We start from the raw sequence: 13,395 nt of genomic DNA, 5'->3' as shown, positions 1-13,395 counted from the left end.
AACAAGTACTCAAGAGCTTTCCCTTGTTCATCTCTTCTTCTGTGCTTCACCCTCTTAGGTGTAGACCTAGACCTGGCAAGGAAAGAAGAGGAGCAGCAAATGCTCCAGGATGCCCGGCAGTGGCTGAACAGTGGGAGAATTGAGGATGTGAAGCAGCCTCGGACAGGAGCCACAGCCCTGCATGTTGCTGCAGCCAAGGGCTATTCTGAAGTCATGAGGTAGGAGCTCCTCCCCAGGGCTGATGTGTTGAATTAGGACTGGTTTTTGTAAAGAGCACATCTGGCTTTACAGTTGAGAGAAATTTGTTCCGTACTGAGATTTTCAGGGTGCTGTTTCTCAAAAGGCTCTGTGGTTTTATGTGCCCAGCCACAGTGGTTCACACAGAAATACAGAGGGACTGGAGTTCATTCCTCCAGGCCTTTGAAGTGAGGAAAGCTTTTCAAAGAGCAAGGCAGAGGAGGTCTCATTTTCACTATTAGAGTAATAGTTTTAGGACTAGCAAGTTAAAGAGTATTAGGGGATGAAAGTATAATTTTGACCTACAAAGTGACAACACACAATGCATGACAGTCACAAACACCCCAAAAGTTTACATGACCAGTCTAATGGGAAAACCCAGTGTCCACCTCTGTCTCACTGTCCTCTGCCTCTCAGTGCTACTGCTCCTGCAGTGACAGAGGTATTCCAGCACCTGACAGTTCTGCTGCCCTGGCACTAACAAGACTATTATGAACATCAGCTTGCCCAATTTAGGGTTTCCTGGCAATAAAGCATTAATATTTTTACAGTTAAGGTCACATTAAGGTTTCCAAAACAGAGCTTTCTTCTCTGCTCTTTCTGGGTGGAACTGCCATAAACATGGAGTCACAGAATCCATAAATATGGATTCTGTAGAATCCATAGAATGGTTGGGTTGGAAGGAACCTTAAAGCTCATTTCATTCTATTCCCTGCCATGGGCAGAGACACCTTCCATTGTCCCAGGTTGCTCCAAGCCCTGTCCAACCTGGCCTTGGACACTTCCAGGGATGGGGCAGCCACAGCTTCTCTGGGCAACCTGTGCCAGGGCCTCACCACCCTCACAGGGAAGAATTTTTACCTAATATGTAATCTAACCCTACCCTCTGGCAGTGGGAAGCCATTCTCCCTTTTTTTGTCACTACATGGTGCTTGTAAATAGTCTTTCCAAGGTTACTCTATTGTCCACATTAGAATCTGTTTTGGAAGTGTTCATTTGTCTTGATTCTCAATTTCATAATTTTAAGTGACATGCATAAGAGCTGTTTCATCTCAAGCTGAAGCAATTTTATTATTCTCCGTGTTTCTAACTTGTATTCAGTCATTAGAGCATATAATTGAGTTATGAGCTGTCTGTGCCTGTACCATGCCTGAGAACAGGAATCTAACACAGCTCATGTGAATAGAAATGTAATATCTCCTGCATTTGAGGTGTTGGTCCCGTGGACTGTCAGAGGAGGGTTGTGTATCCAGTGGTCCTTGATGAAGTTCCCTGTGTGTGCAGGGTCACTTTGCTCTGAACAACAACTCCTTGGCATTAATTGTGGTAATGATAAACAGATCTCAGGGCAGACTGACATTGTTTCTCTCTTGTGTATATTATGGCCATGCTGTAAGTTCAAATAAAAATCTTCAGTGGCTTAAACCAAAGGGGCTGACAGCCAGGATCCAGCTCACTCTAAATGGGACATGGAATTTGTCTGTGACCTTGAGACTCTTAACAGCTCTATTCCTCCCTTCTGCCAGCTGGAAAACCAACAGAAAGTCAGCACCTAATTTAAAATTTCTTTCACAGAGAAGCCCACAGCTGCTTTACTGTCACTATGTTTTATTTAGCACAGTGGCACATCGATGTAAAGCTACAGGAGTTTCCAAGCTGTTGATGCCATTCTGGGGTCGTGCTGGATTTCGCTCATGCTGCACAAAGGTGGCTCTGGATGGTGGAAATTCCCGTGATGGAAATTTTCAGTAGCAGTTTTACCAGATTTGCAGAATTCCTCTGGGATGATCTTCAGTATTTAAGGAACTTGGATAATAGTTTGATGCACGTGCTGCTCAGTGCTCTCACCTGATCACTGCCACAGAGGTGTGCACATGGCTCTGGAGCCTCACACTACACTGACCCTCTTGTATTTGTTTTGGTGTTAAATATTCAAGCTCCAGATGCTGTGAAACACCAGCACTCTGGTCTGATGGAGATGGGAGGGCTGGAAGGGGCACAGCAGTGAGTGCCTGGGAGTTCCCAGGCAGCTTCACTTGGGAAAGATTTACTTGAACTGTGCAAATGTGAAAAAGTGCATTTTGGGTTGTTTAACCCAACTGTGGATTATTTAACATATGAATTTCACCCCTGTCAATCACAGTAATGTCACTGGTGCTTACCTGGCAGTCCTGCTGGTCTCCTTATGGACCATCTCACACTGTGACCCTGTGTTCTGGTAGAACCAAGCCCCAGCTCCATTTCCCAAACTTCCCTCTCATGGCAGGTGCTGTGCTTGGCTCCCTGTTGTGGGGATGCAGTTGCAGAGATGCTGTTTGTGTACTCAGTGCCTGAGCCAGGCCAGGCTGTCTCCTCCACTCGAGCAACAGCTCAGGCTGGGTCACCAATGCCAGATGAGAAACTAAGGTGTTCTCCAAATTTATGGAATGCTGAAAGGAAACATCAATTTGACATGTTCCAGCAGATTTTACATCAGTCACTTTTCATTTACTGCCCTTTTCCATCACAGTTTGGAGCACATGGAGTGAGGTGTTGCTTGGGGGAATAAAGCACAGAAGCTCCTGATGGTGAGCTGGGCTGCTCCGTGCCTCACAGGGGAACTCTGCTCAGTCATGAAGCTGTTCTTGGATGAGCTGAGATCAGTACTGCTTCTTTTCCCAGGCTTCTGATCCAGGCTGGGTTTAATCTGAACGTCCAGGACAATGATGGCTGGACTCCCCTCCACGCTGCCGCGCACTGGGGAGTGAAGGAAGCGTGTTCCATCCTGGCCGAGGCTCTGTGTGACATGGACATCAGGAACAAGCTGGTGAGTACAGGACTAATGCAGTGTATTTTATAGCCAGATTAACAACAGCTTTGTTGCCTGATGCTTGATCATGGAATCACAGACTGATTTGGGTTGGGAAAGACCTTAAAGCCTGTATCATTCCACCCCCTGCCATGGGCAGGGACACCTTCCACCAGGCCAGGTTGCTCCAAGCCCCGTCCAACCTGGCCTTGGACATTTCCAGGGATCCAGAGGTAGCCACAGCTTCTCTGGGCAACCTGTGCCAGGGCCTCCCCACTCTCACAGGGAAGCATTTCTTCCCAGTATTCCATCTAACCCTGTCCTCTGTCAGTGGGAAGCCATTCCCCCTTATCCTGTCACTCTGGGCCCTTGTCCAAAGTCCCTCTCCAGCTCTCTTGGAGCCTGTTTAGGCACTGGAAAGGCTCTCAGGTCTCCCCAGAGACTTCTCTAGGCTGAGCAGCCCCAGCTCTCCAGGCCTGGCTCCAGAGCAGAGGGGCTCCAGCCCTGTGGTCAATTTAGTGACCTCTTCTGTACACATTTCAACAGGTCCATGTCCTTCTTGATTTGGGGGCCCCAGAGCTGAACACAGTGCTTAAGGTGGGGTCTCACAAGAGATCCAACATCACTATCCAACATCATGACAAAATTACACACAGTGAGCAGTTCTTCTGGCCTGTGCACTGGGGCATTTAAAAACATCAGAAAATAGAGGATCTTGACTGGAGGAAGGGAGAAGATATTTCAAATATTATAGGAAGAGATCTGTAATTAAAATTTAGGACCAGGGTTGTCATCCTGGTTTAGTGTAACCCTGGCCAATTAAACAGCAACAAAAAATCAGTCTTGGAGTGCAATAGAGTATATTAATATTAAGGTATAGGGCACTGAAAACAAGTGAGCCTGTTCTATGCATTGGTCATAACAGAGGAAATTGAAAAATTGATTCAGATTTGTAATAAATTAGTAAAGAAAAATAAGATGGAAGAAAAGAAAAGAAGAACCATTCCTCTTCCATCCTATTAGTTACAAGTTTCTCCTTGAAGAGCCCTTGGATTTTCAAGAGCTTGTCCAGGGCTGTTCTTTGTGTTCCCCTCCTTGCTGGAGTGTCCACGTTGGTCTTTGAGCTGCTTCCCCCTGGAGCAGGTCCAGGTGTGCCATGGCAGCTCCTGGGGGAGGAGAGGAGGTTGGATGTGCTTGGAACAGCCCCGGGGGCTGAAGGCAGGGGGGAGAACGTGGTAAGAGAAACATAGCCCTGTGTATTTGGGGGCATCTGCCTGTGTTGGAGACTACTGGAATCAAAATGCCTCTCTGAGGAGCCATTTTATCCTGGTGAGCTCTTTGGCACCCAAAATACAGGGAATATTTTCTGTTTTAAATGCCACCAGGTGCTTTTCCAAAGTGTTTAGGATGTGGGGGGGGGGGGGTTTATCGTGCCAGACTTGAAAAGAAACAGACACAGTTGTATTTGCTGCATTACTTTGTCCTTCCAAACCAGGATTGTCTCCTTGCTGGGTCAGGTGGCCAAGGCTCCCTGCATTTCTTTGATCCCTGGCCATCAGGTTTCATTGCATGCTGGTAATTAAATGGCTATTAGAGCTTTAGTTATGTTGAAGATGTAACTGATTTCTTGGTTTGTTGCCCCAGAGTAATTTTTCTGGTTTGTTTTAGTTTATAAATGCCCATAGATGTGCAAGTGGATCCCAGATTTTTTGGCTGGCTGTTGGCTGGCAGCCTCTCAGGAGGTTTAAATACGTGATGATACAGTAACATAGAATCATGGAATCTCCTGAGCTGGAAGGGACCCACAAGGATCATCGAGTCCAACTTCTGGCCCTGCACAAGACACCCCAAAATCCCACCCTGAGAGCTTTGTCCAAACACTCCTTGAGCTCCTTGGCAGGTTTGGGGTCATGAGCACTGCCCTGGGGAGCCTGTTGAGTGCCCCACCACCCTTGAGGGGAATAATCTTTTCCTGATATCCAGCCTATGGACAGGTTGATCATATTCTTTCTCAGTACAAGAACGTCCTTTTTGGAAACCTGGAAACTCAACTATTTAAGTCCTAGCTGTTGGATTTGAGCAGCAGCAACCAGGGAGCTGCCCTGCCATGTGAAGGGTTGCTCACCGAACATGAACATGATCTTAGGTGTGAACATGATCTTCTGTGATCTGTGGTCGCTGTCACATGGGTTTCCCTGCTCTGGACTGAGTGTCCCTCACCTTCTGGGGGGGGAGGATGTGATGTATGTTCACTGGTAAATAGAGCTTTTTTTGACTATTCCCACCATGCCATATCAGACACCCTCTTGTGTTCTCTCACTGCACCAGGGCCAGACGCCCTTCGACGTGGCTGATGAGGGGCTCGTGGAGCATTTAGAAATGCTGCAGAAGAAACAGACTGTGGTGAGTTTCTGGAGATCATTTTCCACCTCTCCAATTACCTTTCCATACACAGGTGTTCTCCAAAACATATGGTGCCAACAGATGCAGGAAGCTGCGGCCCTGCTATTTTTTTTTTTTGTTAGTTGTTTGCAATCTTTAATCACAGCAATATTTTTAATAGCTGGAAATCCAGACTGCAGCAAGAAGGTCAATAGTGTACTGGCATGCAGAGTTATGTGAACTGGTACAGTTCACCTTTGGGATTGTTATTATCCTGCAGTTTGCTGGCATCAAACCCTCTCTAGCATCAAACTGCTCTGTTCCTAATGAGTGATTTCCCAAGTCCACTTTGTGTTTGCCTCCAAGGAAATACACTATCAGCATGGAGAAAGTTCTGTTACCGTGTCTACCTCTCCTACAATAGGGAGGCTTTGGACTGAGGGAAAAGAAATTCTAAACTTCAGGGAAATCTGGAAAAATGAGAGATTTCAAAGCCGTATTATTCAAAACCACCATTTCATAGTGCAGTGGAGATGCTGGAGGGGGTTATAAGCCACAAGTTGCCATAAAAAAAGGAAAACAAAAATATGTCTTGACCAATGTAAGGCCAATTGTCAAGCCAGAAAGTTGGGTTTGGACTGGATTTTTTCCTATTTTATTTGATCTACTCAATTCTCTCATTTGGATGATTCCACAAAACAAGCTAAGCTTCTTTAAAAGAAATTAAAAATTTTTATTATTTAAAAGGTTGGATTCAGAAACAGACAGAATGAGAACAGTGCTGATAAACCCCAGGAAAGTATTTTGAGGAACTGACAATGTGGGTGGTTAGAACTCCAGCTCTGATCACAACACAGCTGCTGCCATCCTCAAATAGCAGCCTTAACATTCACAGGAACTTCTTAAAAATTAATCAGCTTCTCCCTAAATGAGGTGTTGATAAATACTATCAGGGTTGTATTTTTGATTCCCTCCTCTCTCACTACCCCGGGATTCTGCAGATAACTGCTCTCTTTAAAGCAAAGAAAAAGAAAGACAACAAGAAGAATTTTTTGGTTGGGTGCTCACCCATTTTTAGGGCTGTTTTGCAGGGGCTCCAACTCCTCTGTTCTCTATACAACAGCACTATATAAGGGCCTTTTCCATTTATTCATTCAGTGTAGAACTGGGCAGAAGAATCCAGATTGTATCCCACTTCTTTTTTTTAGCGGATATGATTTTTTAATGGAAATGCCATTTTATCATGTGTGTTTATCATGTGCCATTTTTATCATTTAAAAATAGAAAACTCACATTTGTTAAGGACGAAACAGGCAATTCCATGACATTGCTCTAAGTCATTATTTCACTTTGAAAATGGCTCTCAAATCAGATATTTTTTTACTCTAAAGCTTGAGGCAGAACACTGTGCCCTCCTTGCTTAAAGATGTGCTGCTGTTATTGGAGAGCAGAGGGGATTTTTGTTTGCTGGAAGTAATATTTTGGTTTGGGTTTGGATTTTTCTCCCCGTCCCTATGAATGGAGTGGGCTGTTTCCTGCACTTTGCTGTGCTTCAGCAATTTGGTCTGTTTAACAATGTGCTGTACTCCAAATTTTGGCTCTTTGCTGGAATCCGTGTAGCTTTTCCTACTTCACAGGTTGCCCAGAGAAGCTGTGGCTGCCCCATCCCTGGAAGTGTCCAAGACCAGGTTGGACAGGGCTTGGAGCAACCTGGGCTGGTGGAAGGTGTCCCTGCCCATGGCAGGGGGTAGAACTGGGTGATTTTTAAGGTCCCTTCCAACCCAAAGAATTCTGAGATTCTGTGATTCAGAATTTGCAGAGCTTTTGCTTCCTGTGTCTGGTGTCATCAACTCCTGTCAGAGGAGAAAGAATAACTTTGTGAGCCACAACAAAACAGAGCTAGCCTTAAATTTAGCCTCTACCATCTCTTCTTCTGTCTCAGCTACATCTGGGCTTCTGGAAGGTACTAAAATGATTTTGGGGGACTATTTTGTCCATTAATAGTGGTGAAATTAATATTGCTACTCTCTGGACAAAACGTTTCCATTGCTGTGGTGATCCCAGGTGTTCTTGTGGGCACACACACATGTGGGCAGATCTCCAGCACAATCACAGAATGGTTTGGGTTGGAAGGGACTCTGAAGTTCTTCTAGTTCCACCCTCTGCCATGGTCAGGGACACCTTCCACTAGACCAGGTTGTTCCAAGTCCCATCCAGCCTGGCCTGAAACACTTCCAGGAATAGGGAGCCCACAGCTTTCTGGGCAGCAGTCAGGGTTTGTCTCTGGGTCTGGGCAGGGACTCTTACAGGTGTCTTTGAAGGGTTCATGTTGCACTGTGAGGACCTACTGGGTGTGTGGCCGTGCTCTGACAGAACTCGAGTCCAAAGCTCACAGTGCCCTTGCAGATGTGCTGCTATTGAATTGGCTTGTTAAACAAATCCACAGTATTTTTGGGCTAATGAGACTGGGCTGACCTTGTGCTGTGGTGATTATTGGATTGTGCTGAGGTGGCTGGTTAACATGTCTCTTCTCATTCCTCCTCCAATCTTCCTGGGCTTTTTGACAGTTGCGAAGTGAGAAGGAGACAAGGAATAAGCTGATTGAAGCTGACATGAACGGGAAGCCTCAAAGCAGACTCTTCACCAAGTAAGTCTCTCCCTCTTATTTGAAAAGGAGCTGCCCGGGGAGTAATGGGAGAGCAGCTTCATCTGTCACAGCCAGCTGGCCTCAGCTGGGTCAAAAACAGTTCACTGCTGTTCATTTCATGTTTTGTTTAAGTTTGAGCTCCCTCAAACACAATTTTAGTTGTTTCCTAACACACCCACTGGGTGGTGGAACAAGGGGTTGGGCTGGTGCTTGGTTCTCCTGCTCTGGCTGAGGATCAGTTAGAGCTTTGAGCTGAGAGCTGCACCTTCTGTTGCACAGAGCCCTACAGCTGCTGGGTTGGGTGACTTTAGGAAAAGAGAGACCACATTTTTTTTTGATGGAAAAATGCTTGCAGATTTACAAAATGTGAGACTGGCAGTGGAATGCATGGCAAATGGCCCATGCTGGAAATGCTGGGGTGTTGAATCTGTAGATAGATTTTTGTCCTATGCTTGTTCTATATGTAGTAAATCATGTCTGTGTGTTCCTGAGAAGTAGAACTCAGAATTCTAACTCACTTGCCTGGGGTAGGCCTTAAAATTTCTATATTTTGCAGCAAAGAGAAGATTCTTTATGAGGAAGACACGCTGAAGTCCATGGAAATGGAGGAGGAGAACAAGGACTCAAGTAGTTCTAGTTCTGAAGAGGAGGAAGAAGCTGAAGATGAAGTTTCAGAATCGGATGCTGAAAAGGAGTCAGGTAAGACAGATTTAATAATCTCTTGGATTTAATAATTAGCATTCCAGTGTATATGTACACAATATGGAGAAATAAGTAGCTCGTGTGCTAAAACAGCTGATCCAAATGCTGACTCCCAGGTCAGCATAATTTTTTTAAAACAAAAATCCTGCACATCCTATTCAATTTCTGCTTGAGATAACACATTGTTCATAGTTTGTTCTTAAACAGAAGGGTTTTTTCTTTTTGGCCCAGTTCAAGATAAACCCTTCAGGTACTGCAGGATGGTAGGAAAGCAAATGAAGGGGTAGGAAAGCAATAACCTGTTGTGTTTGGATTACAGACATGAAACAAATGGCTGAAGCTGTTCTGGGTAATTATAGATGAGGAACTTTTTTTTTCCCTGAGTGTGATGTCTAATAGTTGCAAAACACAGTGGAAAATAAAGATTAAGTGAATAGAGTCACATTAGCCTTTACATTATAACATATTGCTGGCATCTTACTCCCATTCCTTTTCCATAATTTCTATGGCTTCCTTAATTACTTTAAAAAGTGTTTATGTGCAGCACAGAAAGTTTAAATAAAGATACTTAATTTTACAGTAAGCTGAGACTTACTTCTACTTAATATTCTGCAAACACAGATGGATCTTGGTCTGTGATGTGTTTAATGGTTAAATTACTTTTAACATCAGCTTATTTGGTCTCTATCCCAATATCCTAATACATAAGTCCTTGCAGAGAAGTGCAGTTTAATGTTTTGTCCTGCTTCTGTGCCAGTGAAATTTTCACCTGTGTTCTGATTGTGTCATTAATGTTGCTATGGCAGGGTGAGGGGGGTGGAGAATCCTGGCTGCTCCTCCCAGAGCCGGTGTTACACCATGACAGGAACATGTGGGCATGACAGTAGCACAGGGAAGTAATCTTTTGGCTTTTAAATCAAGCAGATCTAGTGGAGAAGTCAGTGGTAGAAACAGACACACAGTAGAAGTCATATATTATTTGCTCCATAAATCAGGGGTTTTCCCTGATTATATGTATGTATTATTTTTTAGCATATATATTTATTTCTACATATATAAAATATATCTGTATAAATTTAGCTTTGTAGTTGTGTGCCAAACCTTGTAATCCTTTTAAACATGATGGGAGTTCGACCAAAACACCTCAAATGTACAGACCCCTGTAAGACCTGGAGCTGCATGGGGTTTAACTGAGTCAGGAACAGCCTAAGATCCTTCAGCAAGGAAAGATCCACAGCAGTCACCATTAAATTTTGTGTAAAGCCAGAACAGGTCTTTTTATTGCATTAATTCACTGAGCAAAGCACATTATAGGAATCTATGTCAAACCACTCAAGCCAATACAAATGGAAGACAAAAAGCACTCAGGTAATGATTAAGCTTCAGGCTCCAGGCTTTGTTACCTGTGCTCTACTTTCCTGGAGAGATTAATGGCTCCTTTGAGACAGTTCCATCAGAACTGAAACCCCACCTTGTAAACTTCTCAAATCTCTGACAGAATGAACACGGACTTGCCCAGCTGGATGGAGACACGGTTGTCAGTTATAGCTTGAGATAATGAAAATTATAAATGTCGATGTGTTACTGGTTTCAAGGACAGATAACTCTGTGCTGGGCTGATCCCACAGCGGGGGCAGCAGGGGAGGGGGAAATTCTGCCCTTCTGCCCCGCTCAGGTGAGACCCCACCTGCAGAGCTGCCTCCAGCTCTGGGGACCCTGCAGAGGAAGGACATGGAGCTGCTGGAGCAAGTCCAGAGGAGGCCACCAAGCTGATTAGAGGGATGGAGCAGCCCTGCTGTGAGGAAAGGCTGAGAGAACAGGGATTGTTCAGTATGGAGAAGAGAAGCTCCAGGGAGACCTAATTGCTGCTTTCCAGGACCTGAAAGGAACTTAGAGGAAAGATGGAGAGAGACTATTTACAAGTGCCTGGAGTGACAGGACAAGAGGAGTGTCTCCCCACTGCCAGAGAGCAGGGTTGGATGGGATACTGGGAAGAAATCCTTCCCTGTGAGGGGGGGGAGGCCCTGGCACAGGTTACCCAGAGAAGCTGTGGCTACTCCATCCCTGGAAGTGTCCAAGGCCAGGCTGGATGGGGCTTGGAGCAACCTGGGCTAGTGGAAGGTGTCCCTGCCCATGGCAGGGGGCAGAACAAGATGAACTTTAAGGTCCCTTTCAACCCAAACCATTCTGATATTCTGCAGTTCCAGGATTATCTGCTCAACATTTTAAATGCTTGGATGGTAAAGAAGACATGGGTATGAAAACACGGAAATTATTTCCTTATTCCTCTGCATTTCCTTTAATATCCCCATAGCTGTGTCATTCTGAGCAGTGCTGAACACACTGGTGATGACAGTTGTTCTGAAGTGTTCAAAGTCCAGATGAAGAAAAATAAAAATATTCTGAGTGATCTTTTTGAACCCAAAAATTCCACCTCCTTCGAAACTCAGCATAAAGCAGGACATGTCGAGGCCAGCAGTGTAACACAAGTTTAGTTTGAGGTGTGTTTTGAAGAGTCTCAGGTTGCGATCAATTTGTTGAATTCACAGGGACTGTGGGAGGAAGAAATTGGATGAGGGAAGCAGTGAAATTGCTGGAAGGCCTCTGAGTAGCATTTCTGACAATCTGTAAGAAGTTTCTGTTCTTCAAACAAAGAGCATTAATGCCACTTTATTCATCTTGAGGACAATTAGTTTGGAATTGGGTTGTATATAAACAAGAGAAAGATCAGTATAAAATTCTATGGTCATTATCTGTGCTGGGAACTATTACAATATGTAATTATTGGGAATTAAAGCAGGCCAGGAAAGCTTTCAGTGTTGTTTTGTTTAAAAACCAAACAAACAAAAACTCTAAGAGAAAGGAATTAGACATTCCTTAAGAGAAAGGAAATAGAAAACTTAATTTTTACTCTCACTGAATTTTTGGGGGGAGATTGAACTAATCCTCAGCAGTTTCCCTTGATTGGAATTTGTCATGTTTATTGCTGAAATGTCAGTAAAATAAAGTGTGAGACCCTGCCCCGAAGCCAATGCTGCCCATGACTGTGCCATCTCCTGCTGCCAGCACAGGGTCCTTCAGCCTGTCCTGCTTCTGCAATCAACTCCCTTCAGTCACATTGCTCATAGCTAGAGCTCTTCCCAACCTGTCATTACCACTTAAGCCTGTACCCTTCTAATTAGGCTTGACCTTAAAAGCAACCTCTGCACTATATACTTCCAGAGCAGGCTCCCGGTCCCCACCACCCAGCCTGCAGAGCCTGGTGCAGCCTTCCCCTCCTGCAGTGCCCTCTGGTTTACAGGCCTCAGGCTCAAGAAATCAGCACATGGCAGAGTGTTATTCCTTGTCTGTGTGCATTTCCATGGACGTGGATGCCAAGTGTGCCAAGCCAGGCCTGCGAGGAGAATGGGTGATCCATGGCCCCTTTCCCAAAGGGCTGTGTGACAGTGCACCTGAGGGTTTGGCTCCAGAACTGGAATCCTCTTCTGAGATGACTTGGATGGAAGTTCTGAGACAACACGGAGAGGGAAAGTGGCTGAGATTTCAGTCTCACACGCACCCGAGGGAGTGGCTGGAGCTGTGTCAGGGCAGGCTTAGGTTGGATATTAGGAAAAGGTTCTTCCCCCAGAGGGTGGTTGGGCACTGACCAGGCTCCCCAGGGCAGTGGGCACAGCCCCAAGGCTGCCAGAGCTCAAGGAGTGTTTGGTCAATGCTCTCAGGGCCAGGGTGGGATTGTTGGGATGTTCTGTACAGGACCAGGAGTTGGACTTGATGATCCTTGTGGGTCCTTTCCTGCTCAGATTCCATGATTCTGTCTTTGCCACTTTAATTCAGGCTCTGTCAGTCCTGCTCACTGCCTGTTATTTTTAAATGTTTCTCTTGGCTTGCTCTTTTCTGTTTTCCATGTCCTTTGAATCCTTTTTTTTGTAGGACTGAGAACATTTGTTTCAGAAAGACTGATCTTCATGCTCCAAGGTGCTGTCCTCCCAGATGCTCCACCCCAAACTGCTCCAAGTGTGGAACAGCAGATCTTTATTCCCTGCACATATCTCATTTGCTAAGACTGTTTGGGTGCTTATGCTTAAAATTACTTTATGTTTTCAAACCCATGTTTGTGTGAGTACTCACAGCTCTCAGGAAAACATTTTGTTTAGTGTGGGTACATCATTTCTGAGGCACATTGCATGTGTCTAAGTTTTTGGTAAATAGTCTATCTTCCAGCCCTTTGCACTCCTGTCAGCTGAACCTATTGCCTGAGACACACTTTCTGCTTCCTCTCCCCCGGTAATGTCTGGTGGATGTTCCTCTGTCCAGCTTGGTGCATAGATACAAAAATAAATGTAATGCTGGACAGCTGCACTTGTCTGACCAGCAGGGAGCCAGTTGTGAGCCTGGACAGGGATTGTTTAGCTTGCTTGGAGCCCTGGTAAGGGGTTTTGTTGAGCAGCAGTCCTGGCTTCCTGTAGAAAGATGGATTTTGCTGCAGAAGACCAGAAATTCTGCCCAGCAGCACAAGCAACTGCAGAGACCCGTGCAGTTAAACCCACACCAGGCACTTGGGGCCGTGGGCTGTAACACACACATGTGCTCCAGCAGGAACAGCACGTGCTGCTTTTCATCCCAGATTTTGCAAGGGAAG

At 45.2% G+C, this 13,395-nt stretch overlaps 1 protein-coding gene across 8 annotated transcripts in view; it reads left to right on the top strand.

The window, feature by feature from the left end:
• PPP1R12B (protein phosphatase 1 regulatory subunit 12B) overlaps nucleotides 1–13,395 on the top strand; it is a 132,746-nt gene that overhangs the window by 39,297 nt on the left and 80,054 nt on the right. For all 8 annotated transcript variants that reach the window (XM_027665677.1, XM_027665676.1, XM_027665682.1 and 5 more), the window contains exons 4-8: nucleotides 59–218; nucleotides 2,899–3,043; nucleotides 5,354–5,428; nucleotides 7,975–8,054; nucleotides 8,611–8,753. In XM_027665677.1, the coding sequence (XP_027521478.1) occupies nucleotides 59–218; nucleotides 2,899–3,043; nucleotides 5,354–5,428; nucleotides 7,975–8,054; nucleotides 8,611–8,753 (603 nt within the window). The remainder of the gene's footprint in view (nucleotides 1–58; nucleotides 219–2,898; nucleotides 3,044–5,353; nucleotides 5,429–7,974; nucleotides 8,055–8,610; nucleotides 8,754–13,395) is intronic.

The sequence above is a fragment of the Corapipo altera genome, unplaced genomic scaffold, assembly GCF_003945725.1.
Source record: "Corapipo altera isolate COAL_440 unplaced genomic scaffold, ASM394572v1 202, whole genome shotgun sequence".
NCBI lineage: Eukaryota > Metazoa > Chordata > Aves > Passeriformes > Pipridae > Corapipo > Corapipo altera.
The sequence above is the reverse complement of the archived record's forward strand: the minus strand, read 5'-3'. Positions and strand labels throughout refer to the sequence as shown.